General features: G+C 37.1%; 2 protein-coding genes across 4 annotated transcripts in view; both read right to left on the reverse strand.

The window, feature by feature from the left end:
- The window catches only part of LOC109844317, a 24,987-nt gene continuing 3,280 nt past the window's right edge, over positions 373–22,079 (reverse strand). Inside the window, exons 2-7 of one of the 2 annotated variants that reach the window (XM_020413306.1) lie at positions 4,312–4,386; positions 4,100–4,178; positions 1,693–2,231; positions 1,441–1,603; positions 1,293–1,345; positions 373–787 (exon numbers count right to left, since the gene is read on the reverse strand). In XM_020413306.1, the coding sequence (XP_020268895.1) occupies positions 1,326–1,345; positions 1,441–1,603; positions 1,693–2,231; positions 4,100–4,178; positions 4,312–4,317 (807 nt within the window). In that variant the 5' untranslated portion in view covers positions 4,318–4,386 and the 3' untranslated portion in view covers positions 373–787; positions 1,293–1,325. Of the gene's footprint in view, positions 788–1,292; positions 1,346–1,440; positions 1,604–1,692; positions 2,232–4,099; positions 4,179–4,311; positions 5,409–22,079 lie in introns of those variants that run through there. The other variant, XM_020413305.1, reaches the window with a different exon arrangement.
- Positions 8,237–22,079, reverse strand: part of LOC109844320 (probable nucleoside diphosphate kinase 5) — a 24,423-nt gene continuing 10,580 nt past the window's right edge. The window contains exons 4-6 of one of the 2 annotated variants that reach the window (XR_002247985.1): positions 16,232–16,338; positions 13,930–14,039; positions 8,237–8,254 (exon numbers count right to left, since the gene is read on the reverse strand). Coding sequence is in view for 1 of the 2 variants with exons in the window: in XM_020413309.1 (XP_020268898.1) it covers positions 14,008–14,039; positions 16,232–16,338 (139 nt within the window). In the remaining variant the exon portion in view is untranslated. Of the gene's footprint in view, positions 8,255–13,748; positions 14,040–16,231; positions 16,339–22,079 lie in introns of those variants that run through there. The other variant, XM_020413309.1, reaches the window with a different exon arrangement.

A 22,079-nucleotide genomic window follows, 5' to 3' on the forward strand; every position in this document is an offset into this window, starting at 1 on the left:
AACTTTTTACCAGTCTATCTTCTATCTATTTATCTAACATCACTAAAAGATAGATATACCTACCATTTTGCAACACAAAATTTTCAAAATTGCAGGTTGAATTCAGCTCACAATAAAATGTAGGATCTACTTCAAAATCCGAACTCACTAATTTGTAGAGTATCTGATTATTAGCGTTCCTTATCTCAAACAAATATATTGAGGAGCAAGTAGAAATTCATCAAATTTTCTTGCTCATTGTGTCATTTTTTTATTTCTATTATTAACAATGTCGATCATGGACATGGTCGTATGAGCAAAATAACTTGTGTGAATAACACCACCTCAAAACCTCAAGCACACAGGCCTGCTTCTCATTCATTTTCTAGTATCTATTTCATTTGATAGCTTCACATTTAATAATTTATGTCAACGATTCATGATCTGCTGCTAAAAAAAATGGGACATGAGGTACGTTGCATATTCCCAAAAAAAGACACTCGACGACATCGTTAATTCAGCAGTGGACATATATTACATATTTGTGGCCACTCTAAAATAAATTCAGTGAACATATTGGGAACTCATAGGACATTTATGCCTGTCGAAGTGCTTCGACACGAGCAAGGTAAGATAAACTTGTCTCTTGATCTAGCAGTTCCCTGTGAAGCATGTTCTTGTGAGCACTGTCATATATTGAATTTGGAGAATTTTCATCCCTGGCACCACTAAGGCTTCACTTTAGAATTTTGGCCCCAAATATTTATTATTATTGATCTCAATCATTTAATACAGGATGCAAAGGTACCTGAGAAGATACAGTAAAGGATGAGTTAGCTTAGTGGTATAAATTTGGGAACTATGTGAGTATCAAGAGTCATAATTCTTCAAGCTAATTTCTCAGATACAATAGAACAAAGAATCAAATAGAAGTTAGTAGTGATATCATTTCTAAAAGCATCAATTATAAATCTGATTATGACGAGATTAGAGGAATTTTTAACCTAAAAGGCATTTATCTTGTTAAGGAGAACGTTCACTTCCATTCAGGGGAGATGGTGTTATTTACATGCTCAAAAACTATCGGTTGCGTTGCAAACCAATTTAGACCAGTATAATCATGCATCATATATAGCATGTAATCGAGTTTCAATTTCAAAAGTTTCATTCAAGTCAATTTTGGCACTTCAAAATCACTGGTTAAAAAAAAAAGAAAAGAAAATTTGTGAATAGAAGTCTATGAAATCACGAATGATATTAGTATCAAGAGACAAGTTAAATCTAGAGAAAAAAGCTTAGCTTGGGCGACTCACCTTGGAAAGTTTTCAAGTTGTATGTATGGTCGGCTAGATCTCTAAAACAATAACTGTACACAAAAAAACAAAAAAAAAATCAAATTAGTCCATGAATAGAAGTTTTTCCCCCTTGACTGATTAAATTTACTTTTGCAAATTAACATACAATCAGAATCAGTCTTGACCCATTTAGATCCATCTTCTTCCTTCTCTTGTGCCTTGTCTTTGTATTCCAATTTTCCCACTGATTTTGTCTCCAAGTACTTTTTTGCGAATATTGCTGCAGAACTTTGAGGGTGTATCTTCTTTTGAAGTAAAATCCTCACTAACTATATAGAAATTTCCATAAAAAATCAAAAGGTTAGGCTGCCAAAATTTTAACAAAGACATGGCATTCATTTGAGTTTGTAAGTGTTACCTTCTCCATCTTTGTCTCTGAAAGTTGATCCCTTAAGCTTGGAGCCGGAGTAAATCCACTACTACAGACAAACATCTTTTTAAGAAGAAATGACAATGATTTCTGCTTAATTGCATTACGTTTGTCTGCTAATATATCCTTGGCTTTACTTAATATAATCCTGCTATCAGGTGACAGGTCGCCGTTATTCTCTCCACTCTCCTGATCATCTGAAAACTTAGCACAATCTCTTCGATCGACCTCCAAGCTTGATGGGCAATTTAGAAATCTATTCAATGGAAGATTAGCTCTTTCCCCTCCTGTTTCTGACCCATCTACGCTAGACTTTGGCTTGCGTGACAATAATTTTGTTAGTTCTTTCTGTAGTTTGATTACTTCTTCAAGAGAGAAGTCTAACTCTTTAGATGAATGTGAGTCCTCCGAAGAATTAGGTCTTTGTGCCTCTTCGCTAAGGTCAGTGTTACCGAGAGTTCCTATCGCAAGCAACGATTGAGGCCAATCGCTGAATTCTTCTTTGCGATCATCAGGAATAGATGTGCCTGTACAAAAACTGGATTAAGTTTGAGTGGATAATAATATAATAACCATCAAGATTAACAGTTCCATGAACTGCAAATTAAAAAAAGAGTTCAAGCATGAAGCATTTTATCAATATGTGAACAACATGAAGCATTTTATCAATATGTGAACAAATACGACAATAACCCAAAGATCAGTATGGATCAGTGTTTTGTCCATTAATGCCAACTTGACGTGAAATCTCCCATTAGCTGTACCCCTAAGTTTTAGATTTTAATTAGTCCTAGAAAAGCTTCTCACTTACTTGGATGCTTCAAAGATTTTATTGATCAAAGACCTTCAGATAATAATATATAACTAGACATTTGCTTTGAGTTTTGAGTCGAGGGGTTCTTCACCAATTTGCTTTACATCCGTGGTGCATTGTAATCTTCACCATGACCCCTTTTTGCTAATTACAAGAACTGTAACTTTTTTGTTTTCCAATTGGTTGACATAACTTACCCATGAGATTTATTTATTTTGCCGCACATTTTCAGATACCCCTCACCCCCTTGTCCATACAAATCTAATGTTGAATGAAAGGCAACCGGATATTTTAGGACCAAACTTTCTGTAGGACCTGTTTTTAAACCCTTGCACGCGAATCGATCATAGATAAATACAATGGTCAGAATTGTACAAAATGTTGATGTTAGACAACATGATCTTCAAGGCGCCACAGTGATTAATAACAAGCAGGTCATTGCAGTTAGATTTATAAACTATAGATCCAATAAGGCAATAACTAATGAGAAAACCACGAAGGATGTCTTCTATTAGGTTGTTAGAATTAGATTATTCGGTCAATGGAAAGAACACCTGGTAATATGAATTCATCACCCTTTTAGTTTTTTCAGTCAAAAAATTAGGTCGACCGTTTTACCAAAGTTTAGACTGGAAGGTGGTAATGGAATAATTAAGGAAATTCTACGAGCATTTACTCGGAGAGTTATCAGCATGATATTAACCTTCTAAGCTGTTAGAAAATATTGGCAAAAAAATGATGAGAAGGCAGGAGGTCACCATATATCTAGAAGGTTAGTCTCAAAACCTATCAATAGAGTCTAGCTTTACAGAAAAGACCCGTGTTATATAAAAAAAATTAGGAAAATAAACTTACAAAATATGGAGATTACTCATATAAAAATGTTTGAAGTTCCATAGACTTCCAGTACTTCAATTATGTTCAATATCCCAAGTACACCACCAAGGGTAATATTCCAGCAAAAGCAAAAATTTGAATGATAAAAACAAATTTCGACACCAAACAAGTATTAGGTCTCCCAAAAAAAAAAAAAAAAAAAAAAGAAGAAAAAGGGTCAAAGTACTATAGTTCTAATCAAACTTAATAATACTTGACAGAATCACGAAGTTTGTTTCCATAAACTTTTAGCAGTGTTTAACAACATTTTGAGCTTTTCAGCTGAAAGACAGAATAGAAATGTCCCAAAGTAAGTCCTTTTGAGTTCTACTTGATAGAGATGCTATTCAGTAAAAATATACAAGAAAAAAACACTGCAACCATTAAGAAGAAAAGACTGTGTCCTACATTCAAATAAAAGATGCAAAATAATAGAATTGTGGATCTTATTACTAGAATTCGAGATGACATGAAACCATCAGTTAAAGTATAATCTTAAGAAATCTTAAGAGGGAGAATGGTTATCTTACTAACAAGAAAATTTATTTATATGCCATTCAAAATGGGAAACACTTCTCAAAATTTTAATCTTTTGCATAGAACCCACTGCAATACAAATCAAAACTGAAAGAAACAGAGGACAGAATCCACCATCTATTGCTCTCTCCCAAATAAAAAAAATCATAGGAGTTAAAGGGCACTTACGACGAGACGAACAAGAACCAACATCAAATCTCTTCTTTTCTTGTTTTCCACTGAGCTTGTTTTGTACCCAGCTCAATATCTATAATCCATAAGGTAATGAAACCAATCAACAGAATGACAAATTACAAGGGAAAAGCAATGAAGAACCCAACCTCCTAAATAACCTGCATCATCATTGCTAGTTATAGCCTACAAGTTTCTGAAATTCTTACCCTCATAGTTGCAATCCCAAACTCGAAAACTTTGTGGGTAATATGAGAGAGAGAGAGAGAGAGAGAGAGAGAGAGCAAAATTGGAAGCGCTAGCGAGAGAAGTAGAGGCTTTGCTGCATTAGAAGAAAGGAACAGCAAGTAACTATCAGGATCAGCTAATGGATGCTTTCAGAGGGTTAAATAGTTATTCCGATGATAATAAGTGCTGCAAAGTTTCATGATGGCCTATGGATGCTACTGGCTGTAGGAGTACTTCCTATAAGGCACAAGTTGTTGTTGATGGTTAATATGATCACACAGTTTAATCCAGGCTATGATCGGTTTGTTCAGTACTGAAGAGAGGCCCCTTTCTTCTCTGACTTTATGACTGGTTCTTGAGTAGGAGCACTGAACAATCTGCACATACAGAAATTCGTGAGAGGGCGGGGATTGGTTCCCCCGTTATACCTCCAACGATCAAGTTAGTTGATCCTTTTATGGGGTGAAGGAAGAACTATGTTCTTGTAATTGTGCAGTGTATGTGTAAGAGGATTAGATTTGCGAACCCCTTTCGTGTTAGAATAATACTTGTATTTATACTTGGCACATAAAGGGTAGATTAGTCACTTCGATCAAGCACAGGAGGGCGGTGACAAAGTGCAGGCTGACAGCTGAGTCAGCCTATGCTTTACAGGTGTCGGTTGGCGACTGGAGGGAGGATCTCCTCAGCATTAAATGAGAAGTGAGATGGAGTATGGCGGTGACCCACGTGGTCCGATGAGTCATAAAGACAATTGAGGCAAGAGGCATGATGATGCATGATAAATATTAAATGCGACATGGACAAGTTATTAGCGAGGATAAGCTCGAACCAGAAGTTATCATCTAATTTCGCCGAGAAGTAACACATTTCGAGTCGTCCTCGTGAGACGTTAGTCAAATGGTCGGTGGACTCCTGGTGAGTCGTCTTCGATAAAGGAGGTCGCCCTTCGATAAAGGAGGTCGACTGGTACCGCCTCTCAAGTCGAGAAAATCAACTTTATTGGTCTCTAGCCACCAAATTGATTGGGGCGTACCACATAAAAAGTGCTCTTGGCGTCGAGTTATACTCGGACGAGTGAAAGCACCATAACAATTATCATGCACAATCCTCTACCCTTTAGGGATTTTGTCCTTTTATTTCAGTAAGAGGTTACAAATGATAAATTATAACCTGGTAGCAGAAAAGGAAAAAGAAGAAAAGAAAACAAGAAAAATGCTTTCATGTTGTTACATGTGAACAACTTATTTCTATCCATTAAAAAAAGGGTAGCCCAGTGCACGAGGCTTCCACTATTGTGGGCTCTAGAGAGGGTCAGATGTATGCAGCCTTACCCCTGCATGCGAAGAAGCTGTTTCCAGGATTTGAACCTATGACCTCCAGGTCACAATGCAACAACATTACCGTTGCGCCAAGATTCGCCCTCTCTAATTTCTATCCATTTGAAAGTTGTTTTCGTACAATTCATATTTATTTCCTTCATCTAGATCACAGAGTAAAACTAAAAAATTAAAGTGGATGCCAATTAATCCACAAAAAAAGCGCTAGCAGAAAGGGGAAAAAGGGACCAACATCCTTAACATTACAACATGAATGTTACCAGGATTTGAACCCATGACCTCCAGGTCACAAGGCAACAACCTTATCGTTGCGCCAAGACTCGCCCTCTCTTATTTCTATCCATTTGAATGGTGTTTTCGTACGATTCATATTAACTTCCTTCATCTAGATCACAGAGTAAAACTGAAAAATTAAAGTGGATGCTAATTAATCCAAAAAAAAAAGCGCTAGCAGAAAGGGGGAAAATGGACCAACATCCTTAACATTACAACAAGAAGAATGTTTGAGTTTAGTGTAGAATTAGTTTCATATTAGCATCACATCTGTAAATATGACAAATGTTAGTTCTTTTTTACTTTATCTAAATTATGTCGTGGTTAGGTGATAGTGACCTGACAATGTGTTTAGTTGTTTTTTTATTTTTGAGGTGCAACGTATCAATTGTGAGATTATCTCAATTTAACAATGTTGGACAAGACAAATCCACTTATACATCAAGAAGAATGATAGTAGTTAAGAAATAGAGTAGGTAAAATGAGCAAGCAAAGATTATTATCATATTCAACGACAACAAAACATCTGTGGTGCCCCCATAATCACAAATTAAACAGGAATCTAATAAATGAAAAAGATCTAAGCTCATTGAATATACAACTTTGTCATTGTACAGTAAGTTTCACCAGAAATGTCATCAATACTTCTACCCTATGAGATGGAAAGCAAAGGTTATAATACAGAAAGAGAAAAGCATATATTCTATTTGTGTAACAAAAAAGATCATGTCAGGTTAAGGCCATTCGACACAAACATAGATAAATAAATAAATAACAAAAGATAGTATACTGGTCATTTCTTTTTACTCTGTAGTTACTTATTTTACACTTGCAGACGTGCAGTGACTGAGGAAATTATCTTACCACAGAACTGTTTAAAATATTCAGGCCATAACGCGCTAAACAATTATTGCTTTTGAGTTATCAGTTGGAAACTGAATTTTTTTTTGGATATCGATTAATTAGATAACTTTGCAACCATCTCAGGGGTCAACAGTATGATATGAACCATCACCCACAAGCAATAATACCTAAGAAAGTATTCTTTTTGGTGTAGAATGACTAAAAGCTTACTGTTGAACAAACATAGGACCACTAAGACAGAACACACTCAGGAATCCTCATCCCATAGCTGCAAGGGCGGTCCAGCTCCCCTAATATTGTGACAAAGCACGGCGGAAGCATCGCTCCAAATATGATAACGCCTGGCCTGGGCGCCGTTACGATAATTTACTTCTAAAATCGACGTGCGAAATACTAGAGAAAGAAAGATGAATTAAGAAGGTCTATTTGTGAAAGAATAAATTTTAGATATAACCACATCACTGTATATAGTTGTATGTGAATCCTAAATGAACCTAAACTGTCTTAAAGATGATCGTATTTTCCTTCAGAGATATAGAACATGAATGTCCAAAGTTATGCAACCCTCTAATTAGTTTGGTTTGTGCACATTCAACTCCCTGATAAACTAAATTATGTGACCTAATAAATTTTTTTTCGGTGAAGGATCTTTGATTAAATTTCGCACACGTGAAAGGAACTCTCATCAGACAGTGGTGCCCATGCAGCTTAACTGTCAGTGTACGTAGCTCAGCAATGTGCAGTACTCTGGTGGTCCACTCTTTTGGAGTGTAGTTGGCTCCTACTTTTTTCGCTCCCTATTTGGACTAGAGTCGCTGTCTAGAGAATGTTCAGAGATCTCTCTCTTTATATTCCCCTTGGATTTTGTAAAGGAGTACTTTCTCAAAGGCCAACAAAGAAGTCAGCTTTTCCCCCGGGAAATCATGATCGGATGCATGACAAGGACACGACTTGTGCACGTGGATTATGATCCTGGCTGCCCATTGGTGGGGCAGCTTCTAGCATGACTACGTGGCTGTAAGAGGGACGCAATTTATACATCAAAGCAAGGGTTTAAATAACTTAAAAGAACTTTCAGCTGGAAGTTTCCAGGGATCGATACCTGTAGCTTTGATAAGAATGTGTAAGAGGCAGCGGAGAGTTGTCGAACGTAGATAATAATATCTATCAAAACAGTAGTATTATATCATGTGATCAGTTTTGTTCAGGGTAATTGTATAATGCGGGACGTCCTACGCACAACGGCAAAAACGAATACACGGATCAATACCGATAGAAATCTTCTGCAGGGATGCGACCGTATGGCAGAAAATCACGGAGCCCCTTTTGAATCGAGCTATGTAAGGCGAGCTTGGCACGGGCAGCATAAACTACCTTAATTATGAGGCTTTGGGTTTAAATTGCTTCATTTGAAATAAGGAGACATAGCGAGCTAAATGCAGGTTCCCTGTAAGACAACGAGAGGTTAGTAAGGGTTCATAAGATCTTCTGTAGATCTGTGATCATGTTAAGAGGGCTAGTTAGAATTTCAAGCTCATGATACTGTCCAATACTATACTAAAATGATCTCTTGTCTCTTCAATTGAGTAAGAAAAGAAAAATCATTGTGACCCTACTGTGGAAAAGAATAAAGGTTTTTTTTTTTGCCTACATACCCCCTAAACCTATTGTATTTGCAAATTGCCACCTAAATCTAGATATTTGCTAAATTACCCCCCAAATCTCCCACGTTGGTTTCTCGTACCTCTCAAATTTCATTATCGCTAATATACCCCTCCGATTAAGTTTATTTTATTAATCTATAAATAGATCGAGAGTTTCCCTGTGCCATATTACCAACTTGCAGAAGACCATGACAGCATTTACCAACGACGACTAATGCATTTCTGTCAGGAGCGTCCTCATTTCTAGCAGAGCCTTTCCAAGTCATGAGATCTGTTAGCTCGGACATAAACTTAGGCATCACGCCTTCTAGCAGAGACTTCCAAGTCATGAGATCTATCCAGCTCGGACATAAACTTTGGCACAAATACGAGGCGTAGTATGCCTCAAGTAAAAATTGTGGGAGGAATTTTCTTCTGTAGAAGAAAAGAGTTTGGACAGGAAATTACATTTAAATAAAGAAGCAAATAAAAGAAAAGGGTAAAAAAAAAAGAAAGGATTTCCAACTAGTTACTAAGCGAGGGTAAGGACGCTCACTATCCTAAGCAAAGCCTACAACTACAAGTTACAATGCCAATAAAATGAAGATTCCCCACGCATTTACAACAGGGCATTGCACAACTTGCGTCTGCAAGTTGGGACCCAAACTCCCCTACAAGAGATAATTTGTTTACCCGAAAGAAGCCAAATCCCTAGCAACACAAACACACAACGTCCATACGATCCATACGGAAACCCACATGCTAAAATGCAAGTAATCAACGATCGTAGCCACGAACAGTACAGGAAACTGCTTGAAACTGATTCATTGAATCTCCTGTTGTTAAAATTCTCAGGACGACTCTACTGCCTGCTTGAAAAGAGGCGTTTAGGTCCCACCCGCTTGCATGCCAATCTCGGTATACATCCTCGTAGCCTCCATCGCAGGTGACAACGAAGGGGATAAATTAAAAGGGCTAATGGATGGGCGCCAAAAGTTAGTAGGATGCGGGTCCGACTCAAGCATGCGATCTTGTCCCTCGCCAACCGAACCGGCACTGAGCAGACCAATTGGACAATTGTAAACTGGATTTTTATATGCTATGTCGATGATCACTTACAAGAGAGAGAGAGAGAGAGGCTCTATTATTAAGAGATGCGTATTAACAGGATGAATGCAGCAAAATGGAGACGTTTGAACCGTGCTTTGTCTTATAGTTCTTGGGTCCTCACTGGGTTTGGGTGGGCATGGGTTTCAACCAGACCAGCGCTGGTTGGGATCAACCGCTGAGCCGGAACCCAGTCATCGAAATTGTAGTACACCAGTACTCAAGAACAAGCATGTGAAATCATACGGCATGGAGGCCACGTGTCTGCTCAAGGACGGTGTTCAGTTGAGCTTGCATTCCTCCTCCTAATAATAGAGTGCAGAACAACACATACCGATTCCAAAAGAAAAGGGATATTGAAGCCCATGTGTCATTTTTAGGTGCATCAGTTCATCCCTCAACCCCAACTTATTGTCACTATATCCGTCGCTACTCACCAGCGTCAGGCTCGGTGGAGCAATTGGGGGTGGGTCGCGATAGGAATCTAGCATCAAATCTATGACTAAGAGAACAAGGAAAAAAAAAAAAAACATGTTTGTGAGCTTAAAGAAAAAGGAAAGAAAACAAAAACATCAGTCTCGCAAGCTGGAGTTCCCTTTGTTAAATGTCAAAATGTACCAACCACCGAGCGCCAATAACTTTTACACTAACATGAAAATGTACATAGCATATGAGGATGCAAGTAGTACATGGGAAGACGAGCATGGCAATAGGTAAATATGTTGAAGATTGCAAGATTTGAACAAAGAATCTATTATAATCAACTACCGTCTATAGAATTCGCCCAAGAGTGCACATTTCCAACATATTGGACCATAGCTGATAATGTACATGTCAACTCATCAAGACCCAACATGACATGCATTTATCTCAATAAGGTTAAATGCTGAGTTAGGCTTGGACTGTGTGTGCACCCAACAAAGCTGAATCTGTGCCAACCCCCAGGCTCTTTGTTTTAAAAGCCACAATCGACCAGTGAGAGTATCGGCAATAGTAATATGTGAGATTCGGGCTTGATCTTGCTAGGATACATACCGACAAGAACGCCTCAAACGGAGATGCAAAACACACCCAAACGATCTTGGAATCACAGGATAAAACCAGCAAACACGAATTCAATCACAGTACTCACAGATATAACGAGGTTCACTCTTACGGAGCTACTCCACGGTGCAACGACGACGCTCAATTCCTTTATATTCCTTTCGAGGTTACAAAAGAATTAGATAAAAGAGAACACTCCTCTTGATAATGATACTTTCCAAGAATTCTTACAAACTCTCTCCTAAGATCTCTAAATGATATTACTTATATATGTATCTTTCTCTTTCTCTATCTGCTACTGAGATACCTTACAAATCAAACTTAGGGGGGTATTTATAAGTTTTCTCATAGGGGTAGGTGAACACTGTAGCATCGGCGTAGGTGAACACTGTAACACCGGGGTAGGTGAACACTACCGACTCTTTGATGAGAAGGCTATTCACTCTTTCAACAGATCTGGTATATTTCACCATATTCCATGAGCCAATAGACCCATTCAGACACATGTGAACAGTAAGTTCATCCATCATCAAATTACAATTTCACCCTCAGTCGATAGTACAAGCGTCGTATCGTTGTCATTCCAACACGATCGCACCTCGACGCGCCGACGCGTGTGTTCTACGAAGTTGACTCAGGTGCATATAATCATCGAGAGCAGCAGTTATAATTAGTGAGCTTAACCCCAAGTTTAGGGACAATAGTCATCTAGGTTTGCGGACCTAAAGCATCATTTGCCTGCATGCCCCCAAGCTCAAGACCCCTATTGGTGGCAGAGGCATCAATTGATTTCACTGCTGACCTCAAACTTCACATATTATATGCCTAATGACATACATTATATCTATGGAACCTTATGGAACCCCTGAGATTGTCACGTCTCCACGTGTGAGTCCACGCTCTCCAAAATCCTTGGCACACAAGCAACCTTCTATTTGATAATATTTATATTCATTGGACGAATATACTGCAATATTTTAAGAAAGATTTTTTTTTTAAACGTATCTTTTAGTTAGATTGTGAGGTGGTTGGCAAATAGAGATGCATTTTGTATAAAAGACATCCAGTAAGACTACAGGTACGGTTGTCTTCAAAATATCAGTAAGGTAACAAAATTGTAACAGCAATTAGACAAAGCTGTCACAGTGCAAGAGTGGATGTCTAAAATTTTGGAGACAACAGGAACAAAAGTAGGAAGAGTAATTACGGCCAAATAAATTAAAACAAGAGGATTCATGAGGTAAAAGTGAAAGGAGCGTAAAAGTTATATTTGCAGTAACATCCAGAAAAAAGTCAAGAAAACAGTAATAAAAAAAATAGATGATGCGTGAAACATTGTTGACATTACATATGATGATGACTTTTACTTGAAAAGGTGTATCTAGTTGCTTTTTTAGGTAAAGGTAATATTTAGAGGCAAGAATGAACAGCTTTTTTGTATTAGGGTATTCAAATCTTATCTTGCATTTTAGTATTTTACTTAACCTCCTTCAAACGTATGAAAGCTAGATGAGCGAGAAAGAAGGTTCATACTTCATAGTTTCATAGGGATTGAACTCTTTTATCTAGATATAAGAGATGAACAGCTTTCCCATGTGGTCTTCTAGTCGCATACTCTTCTTCCCCGAGATGCAAGTTTCACTGTGAGAGAGAGAGAAGGTTCGTAAAGTAAGAAGCGGCTAGGTGCCTCAATTTAAGAAATAATTGGCAAAGAAGCCATGTGATTTGTCAACACAAGACTACCGAGGATTTTTGAAGGGCCAATGCACCTTCAAAAGGACAAAGATGTTTCCAAAAGTGGAAGGGTTGTATGGAAGAACTAACTTTGAGCATCATCATCATATGATGTAAAACTTTTTTAACTTTGAAAGTGCCCGTTTGATGTGTTGTATCGAATAATTTATATGACCAATTGTGAGCTTGAGGGGTGACAGTCTCAGTGGGTGATAGTGCATGACAGCCGAAACTATGGGCAGGAGGAGGAGCAAGCCAGGTTAGCAAGCAGAGGAACATACCACATTGGTCGAGCAAACTCAACATGAAGCCAGAGAGTGAACTACAAAAATTTCCCAGTTACAACATTATATAAAACCATACTGTTTCCTCCTAATATTGGTTTCTTTTCTTCTTCTTAACCAGTTAAATATATACTATGCCTTGATCCTGAGTCACAAGTAAGTTCCAAATCATCCAAGGGTAACAAATATTGAAATGCAATGACAGAAACAGTACTAAACATGTAACCCCCATACCGCAAGTTATGTGCAATACGTAGGTGGAAAAGGTACAATTCTCCTATTTTCTGGTATCTGATAGTACCCAAGTAATACAAAAAAAGATTCCATGAATTATTGCTTCTTTTTGGTAAGCCAGAACCAAGAAAAGCACTGCTACCATGTAGTAATCAGATGTTCACTTAATAGCGAGAGGCACAGTTCAATACTTTTTTGTTTCTCAGCCTCTCCTTTTTTTTTTTTTTTTGAAAAAAGCAAGTTAAAAGAAAAAGGGAAAAGAAGCACTCAAGAACACAATAAGAAACTCATCCATAGAAACTAATGATATAGAAGAAAATATTAGGAAGGCATGCCCGATGATGACTTTATACAAAAGCTTGTGGATTGTGGTAAAATAATGTACATCTAACAATCTTAACTCTTCCATACATGGGCCTTTCCCTTCACTCAATGTGAAAAATCCTTCAATAAAAAGATGAATCGCTCAGAAAGACAGAACAGTTGGATGTGGGTAAATATATTTAGACCCAAGACCTCTAGAAGCCTAGTGCCAATTCCCATGCCATGCTACTATTTCTATTCCAAAGCTTAAGTTGGTGGGCTATGACTTAACAATGTATATCACATAATTTGGAAAGCCGTGACTGACCGTCTCCAACCTTCCACTTTTTTGCCTAATACTAACCAGAAATCTTTCAAGAATAACCCTCTGTTCTATCTGTATTCATGAAGGGATGTCTATCAAAGATCAGTTTGAGTTTCTTCTTTCCCTTAATTTCAGTCAAGTCAGACTTGGGTCATAGAGCAATGTGTGAATAATAACAGCTGATATAGTCAGGGGATCAAGGTAAGTATTTTGCTGGACGTGTACAGTTGTCAGAAACCATTTTTTTTCTGCATCAACAAAATTCATAACTAGATGCTTCTGCATCCGTATAAAAAATAGTTTGCATGAAAAAGCAGAAAGAAAATTTCATCATACGATCTTTAGCCTTCACAAAGTAGTCAAGCAAACAAAGAAAGCACAAATGGTTTGTAAAAAGATAAATCAAAAGCTAACAATATTAAACTCTTAATAGAAGAAGAAAGCATACACTCCAGCCATAATAGCCTGCAAAAGGGAGGTCCCCAGCAACCTTGACTGTCGGCAAATACGTGAGTTAAATCAAGTTCTACAGTTCATCATGTATTGAACCAGCATCACCTGCAGAAACAAAGTAAAAAATAATGTGACAATAAAAAAATAACGCTACAGTTATCCACTAGATCAGTTGCAGTAATGTAAATAAAAAAACAAAATTTGAAAACAAATACCATAATAAGCAAACATCTGCTAGTATCCAGAAAGCATAAAATCTGATTGAAAGATCATTAGAGGGTGCAGTAGACAAAATAAGATCCATTCCAATTTTAACAATAAAAAGCAGTTCTATCTTGTACATGGCTGATAAAACATATTTGAGTGTTAGATCCCAAAGGCTAATCAGAAAGAAATAATAGAGCATGGTTAGGACAAGTGATAAGATTATAATTAATTGAAGCAAAGAGGATTAGAGGTAGGCCTAAGGGAACTCGGTTAGAATCAATTAAAAAGGATATGGTAATGGCTAACTTAATGGAGGACTGAGACTACCCTTAAGAACTGAATGAGAGAAAAAGATTCATGAAGCCGACCCCAAAAGAGATTGGGATAAAGGCGTTGTTGTTGTTGTTGTTGTTGTGTAGTTCTTATACCTCCAAAAGATTTATCAAAATCTACTTAAAAAGGCATATTCATCTATTTAAAAATCTGAGAACTGCAGTAACTATGAATTTATGGTCTAAACAGTCATATTTTCTTCACTTTTAGACATAGGGAGTAAAGCTAGTCATCTCACTTCTTTTTGCCTTCAGACAGAGAGAGTAAAGCTAGTCATCTCACTTCTTTTTGCCTTCACAGATCAACCTTGTCTCTTTGGCATAGTTGAAGACAGATGGACCTATTTAACATGATAACTAACTCACCACATTAGTCCTAAAACGCTAAACGAATATCAGAGGAATACAGACATGCTAGAATGAAATCACAAGACACGACACCGAGACATTAGCAATCCTAAAATGTACACAAAACAAGCAATGATGTGGCAAAAGTGTTGCATCCCATACATGTGCCTGACATGGCACGGCTTCATCATAGAAGAGACTGTTTGTCAAAGGCCACAGTATGCCATGTACATGGTAATCTGATTATTGATTCCAGCAAAAATAAATAGGCTTGGACTGGCTTTCTAGTTTAGAAAAAATTTTGAGGTTGCTCCATGGTTGGAAATATTGAACTGCATCACCCAAGTCCAATAAGGTCACATTGTTCTAATTGCCAGTGGTGCTTCTAGGATTTAAGTGAGCTTTCTATTGTTTCCTCAACCATGAAGTTTGGCACCAAGTATTGTTTGTGGAGCCTGATTTACATGGAGCAATGGAACCCAGAAGTGGACACCTACATAATTGCATCCCGACTGCAGGGGTCCTGGAGGAGACTATTTAGTGTTTGTATATGAGGTTGTATTTTGTATTTTCGGCCCTACAGACAGAAACCCTATGTAATAAATATGTATCTTCAGTCGCCTATTGTTTTCTGTGTCCAAAATAGAGAAAAATAGAGATGACAGGGATGTGAAATTAGGATTTGAGAGATTGAAATCATTAGTGGAACCTTGACCTGGTTGTACTCTGAGGTCGTAGCACATTGATTGTCAAACCTAGTTATATCCTTGTATTTCTGTGGTTGCTTTCTCTTTGTTTGTGTTCTTTCTTGATCAATCTGTGGTTATTATTATGATTTGTTGCGATACCAAATTGAAGGGTTGACATCTGGTAAAAACACCTAAATCTAAAATTTTGTTTTACCTTTCAAAGAGCCTTGTATTCCATAATTGCAAAAGATTTAGATGATGATGATTATGATGATGGTGGTGATGAGAATATAAGTAGAACAGGACACCACATGGACCACTTCCATTGTGCATCCTCTGTCACCATGCATAGAGGTTTCGCTCACACAAGTTTATTATTTCAAGCAAAGAACAATCAAAATGAATTTATGAAAAGCATAAGATCAATACCTAGAACTTTGAGCTTCATACATGGTGATCAGCCATAGAATACCTCCCCGGGCCGGACGGTAAAGAGGAGGGTAAATGTTAAGATGTCATCCAGTCATATAAGCCATGACCATATTACTATGAGATGAATCAAAATCTGAGTGTGCTTTCTAATAAAGAATGGAGACTTTCATTCCAAATGAAAGGCTAAGAAGAATTCATATGTCAAGTAGGCTTGAGGGTTATGTTTGCGAAAAGGTTGTGTATGTGAATAAACATACAAGGTATTAAGTGTACACACAAAGTAACTGACCTGATATTTCTCCAAAGAAAAATGAAATTTCTCTTGCAGCAGATTGAGGAGAATCTGAACCATGAACACAATTCCTTTCTGAATCCAGTCCACAGATTGCTCTGATGCTGAAAAAATATGATATCCAAAGCTAATTAATGGAAGCGGTTAAACATATTCGCAATGGTTAGTCATAAACATAGTTGATGAAGTAAATGTCAGTCGAAAATCTTGAAAAAGGAAAAAGTGAGTGGGCCCCGCTAAATAATTCGCACCGGAAGCAGCCGCATATTTTGAAATGAGGAAAAGTGCATAATAAAATAATATTATAAAATTAATGCATAGTGATTTCAGCTGTCCATAAATAGGCCCAAAACTCTTCAAGAAAAATCCATCCCAGAAACAACTCCTCATATAGAAGAGTGAGAAAGAAAAAATAGAGAGAGTTTCTCCTTATAAAAAGAGAGATTGTAACTCCTAAGTTTTTCATCATAGTAGATTTTTCTATCCTTACCTGTGGTTTTTACCCCAAATTCATTTAGGGGGTTTTCCACGTAAATCTGTGTGTTCATTTTTATTACTTATGCTCTACTATTCGTCGGAACCTTGCTCTATTGGGCCTCAGGTTTGTCCCAACAAGTGGTATCAGAACCAGGCTTAGGATGCTTGTATCTATTTATCGTATGCTCTATGGCTGCCACCAAAGATGGATCATCCACATCAGAAAATAAGTTAGACTATCATTTACCCTTTGTCACAAGTATGGTACTATTTATAAATATAATACTATTCACAAGTATAGTACTATTCATGAATACGGTTATTGTTCATAAATACAGTTATTGTTTACGTGAAATATTAAGAAGTTATTGTTCGTGGTAGAAGCAATGGCGGCGAAGTTCGAGATCGAGAAATTCAATGAGAGTAATTTCTCACTGTGAAAGTTGAAGATAAAGGCTATTTTGAGAAAAGATAATTACCTAGCGATCATCGGTGTAAGGTCAGATGACATTACAGATGATAAGAAGTGGAATGAGATAAACGTGATTGCTATTACAAATCTCTATCTGGCATTAGCAGATAGGGTGCTGTCAAGCATAGAGAGAAAAAGACAGCAAAGGAGATCTGAGATACTCTAATAAAGCTATATGAGGCAAAATCTATGCATAACAAAATCTTCTTAAAAATGATACTTTACACTCTGAGGATGGCGGAATCTACATCGAGGACTGACCACATCAACATCCTAAACATACTGTTTTTCTAACTCACAACGTTAGGGCATACAATCGGTGTGAATGAACGTGCAGAACTTCTACTTCAGAGCTCACCTGACTCGTATGATCAGCTCATCATCAACCTAATAAACAACGTCCTCATGGACAATCTAGTCTTCGACAACGTTGCAGTCGCTATTCTAGAGGAAGAAAATCGACGCAAGAACAAGAACGACAAGCAGGTAAGTTCGCAACAAGCGGAGGTCTTATCGGTGACGAGAGGAAGATCAACGAAACGTGGCTCCAGTAGGAGTATTACCCATGATAGATCAAAATCAAGAAGTAAAAAGAATATCAAATGCTACAATTGTAGCAAAAAGGGGGCACGTAAAATCGGAGTGCTAACACAATAAGAAGAGTGGTGATAAATAGTCTTCAGAGCCATCAACATTTCAAGGATGCGTTGTCAGCACGTCAGATGATAATAAAATTCTATACAGTGGAGTAACCATTGTTGATGAAGACAGAAAAAGATTTGTTGATGTCTGACTTCTAGATTCAGCAGCCTCCTGGCACATGTTCTCCCGAAGAGAATGGTTTCACAAATATGAACCTATCTCAGGAGGATCTGTATTCATGACAACGATCATGCCTTGGAGATTTCTGGTATTGGCACTATCAAAATCAAAATATTTAATGGTACAATACGTACCATTCAAGATGTACGACATGTGAAGGGCTTGAAGAAGAATCTATTGTCTTTAGAACAATTAGATGAGCTCAGATGCAAGACCCATATCGAAAACGGGATCATGAAGATTGTTAGAGAGACGCTTGTTGTGATAAAATGAGAAAAAATAGCTGCAAATCTATATATGCTCAAGGGAGAGACCCTACAGGAAGCTGATTCATGTGTGACATCAACTAGCCGTGGAGAAGAACAAACCATGATGTGGCATCGCAAACTAGACCACATATCAGAACGAGGTTTGAAGATTCTCTCCGATTAGAAACTGCTTCCTGGACTTAATTTGATAGCTCTTCCCTTTTGCGAGTATTGTGTTACAAATAAACAGCATCGACTGAAGTTCAACATATCGAGTTCTAGAAGTAAGGCTATTCTGGAACTAGTTCATACCGATGTATGGCAAGCACCAGTTAAATCCATGGGAGGAGCAAAATATTATGTGTCATTTATTGATGATTATTCCAAGAGATGTTAGGTGTATCCAATCAAAAAGAAGGCGGATGTGTTCTCAACATTTAAAGCCTGCAAAGCGTGAGTCAAGCTTGAATCTGAAAAGAAGATCAAATGATTGAGGACAAATAATAAAGGAGAATACACAGACGATGAATTTCTTGCATTCTGCAAGCAAGAAAGCATCAAAATACAATTCAGTACTGCTTATACTCCTCAACAAAATAGAGTGGCGGAGTAGATGAACAGAACTTTGTTGGAAAGAACAAGAGCTATGTTGGCAATTGTAAATCTGGATAAAGTTTTTTGGATGGAAGCAGTAAAAATCATCTGTTATGTGATGAATCGGTCTTCATCAACTGTAATACAGTTAAAGACGATGGAGATGTGGACTGAAAAGCCAGCTGATTATTCCAACCTCCATATATTTGGGAGTCCAGTGTACGTAATGTACAATGCCCAAGAAATTACAAAACTGGATTCAAAATCCAGAAAATACATATTCTTAGGATATGCTGATGGAGTAAAGAGGTATCGTTTGTGGGATCCCACTGCCCGTAAGGTTATCATCAGCAAAGATGTTATCTTTGTAGAGAATCAACTACAAAGTGAAGAAAAAAAGCAATTCGAGGAAGGACTCAGAAACTATAGCTGTTCAGGTAGAAAATAATCCAAATTCATCTGAAGCAATACCGGAGCATGATGTACAAGAACCAGTCGAGTCCGAGGTTCCAGAAGTTCGACGGTCAACTCATGAGAGAAGACCACCGACTTGGCACTCAGAGTATATTAGAAAGAGTAATGTTGCATATTGTCTTCTAGCAGAGGATGGAGAGCCATCAACTTTTCATAAAGCTATAAATAGTACAGATGCATATTTGTGGATGACATGAATGCAAGAAGAAATTAAAGCTCTCCATAAGAACAATACTTGGGTACTTGTGTCACTGCCACAAGGAAGAAAGACCATTAGAAATAAATGGGTCTATAAGATCAAGCGAAATGGCGATGATCAAGTGGAGCGATATCGTACTAGATTGGTGGTAAAAGGATATGCTCAGAAAGAAGATATTGATTTTAATAAAATATTTTCTCCTGTAGTTCGACTTACAACAGTCCGAATAGTCCTGGCTATGAGCGCTATATTTAACTTACATCTAGAGCAGCTAGATGTAAAAACAATATTTTTTTATGAAGATCTTGAAGAAGAAATTTACATGCTCCAACCAAAAGGTTTTGAAGAAAAAAAAAAGATAACTTGGTTTGCAGATTAAACAAATCTTTGTACGGTCTAAAACATACGCCAAGGTATTGGTACAAGAGATTTGATTCATTCATCATGAGCCTTGGATACAACAGACTTAATTCAGACCCTTATGCATATTTTAAGAGTTTGATAAAAATAACTTTATTATCTTATTGTTGTATGTTGACGACATGTTGGTTGCAGGCCCTAACAAAGATCGTATCAAAGAATTAAAGGCACAGTTGGCTAGGGAATTTGAAATAAAAAATTTAGGATCTGCAAACAAGATTCTAAGGATGCAAATTTATCAAGACAGAATTAATAAGAAGATCTGGCTTTCTCAGAAGAATTATTTGAAGAAAATCTTACTATTTGAAGAAAATCTTACGATGTTTTAACATGCAAGATTGTAAATCAATTTCTACTCCACTTCCTGTTAATTTCAAGTTATTCTCCACTATGAGTCCTAGCAGTGAAGAAGAGAGGATGGAGATGTCTCAAGTACCGTATGCATCAGCAGTGGGAAGTTTAATCTTCGCTATGATTTGTACAAGACCAGACATTGCAAAAGCGGTGAGAGTGGTTAGTCGATACATTACAAATCCTGGTAAAGAGCATTAGAATGTTATAAAGAGGGTCCTAAGATACATTAAGGGAACCTCAAGTGTTGCATTATGTTATGGGGGATCAGATTTTATTGTCAATTGATATGTTGATTCTGATTATGCAGGTGATCGTGATAATTACAAATTCACCACATGCTACGTATTTGCACTTGCTGGCGGAGTTGTAAGCTGGATTTTAAAAGTGCAGTCAGTTGTGACTACTTCAACAACAAAAGCAAAAAATGTAGCAGGTACACAAACTAGTAAAGATGCGATATGGTTAAAGATGGTGCTGGAGGAACTCGGGCATGAACAAAAAAAGATTTCTCTATTTTGTGACAATCAGAGTGCTTTGCATTTAGCAAAAAATCTAGCTTTTTATTTAAAGACAAAACACATTCAAGTTCAGTACCACTTCGTTCGTGAGAAAGTAGAAGAAGGAACAATGGATATGCAGAAAATTCACACCAAAGACAACCTAGCAGATTTTTTGATTTGTCAATCAATACTAATAATTTTAATTGGTGCTGATCCTCTTGTGATTTGTTAGAGACGTGAACAACATGAAGATAGCAAGATAGAAAAAATGGTGTGAAGATATGATTGATACTCAATCAAATCTTCAAGTGAGAGATTGTCAATAAAAAATCTTAAAAAAAGAAAAAGTGGGTGGGTCCCGCTAAATAATTCACACCGAAAGCATCCGCATATTTTGAAATGAGGAAAAGTTCACAATAAAATAATATTATAAAATTAATGTATAGTGATTTCAGCTGCCTATAAATAGGCCCAAAACTCTTCAAGATAAATCTATCTCAGAAACAACTCCTCATATAGAAGAGTGAGAGAAAAAAATAAAGAGAGTTTTTTCTTGTAAAAAGAGAGATTGTAACTCCTAAGTTTTTCTTCATAGTGGATTCTTCTATCATTGCCCGTGGTTTTTACCCCAAATTTATTTAGAGGGTTTTCCATGTAAATCTGTATGTTCATTTTTATTACTTTTGTTCTACTATTCACCGAGACCTTACTCTATTAGGCCCCGGGTTTATCCCAACAATAAATAAGGGTCGGAATAAAATATTTAAAGTAAACAATGATAAAAAAAAAGCTGATATCATATTTCACGGGTGAACGGAGGTGGAGAGGAAGGGAGAGAGGGAGGGAGAGGGAGGGAGTGATAGAAGACGGAGGGAGTTAAAAAAATGATGGAAGAGGAAGTAGTTGAACACATGAGCTCAGTCAAAAATGATTCTAAAATAAAAGAGATGTTTTGCAATATTTATATAGTTCCTAGAGAACTCCAAATTATCTATTCATTTAAAGGTTACTTCAGAAACATGTCTGAAACGTCTGCCAAATGGGACCTTTTAAATATATTCATAATTGCTATTTTTACAAATAGAACAGAAAGAACATAATTCTTAATTAATAATAGGTGCATAAAGGAAGATGCACCAGTATATGTATTTTATCACTCATATTTGATCAACTTGAAGTTACCATTTCAATATATAATTCTGAACATGAACCAGACAGAAATCTCAAATCAAAGTAAATATATGCATGAAGAAAATAAAATTATCGTTCTGGTAGACACTCTCAC

The sequence above is a fragment of the Asparagus officinalis genome, chromosome 6 (assembly GCF_001876935.1).
Source record: "Asparagus officinalis chromosome 6, Aspof.V1, whole genome shotgun sequence".
NCBI classification, from domain to species: Eukaryota; Viridiplantae; Streptophyta; class Magnoliopsida; order Asparagales; family Asparagaceae; genus Asparagus; species Asparagus officinalis.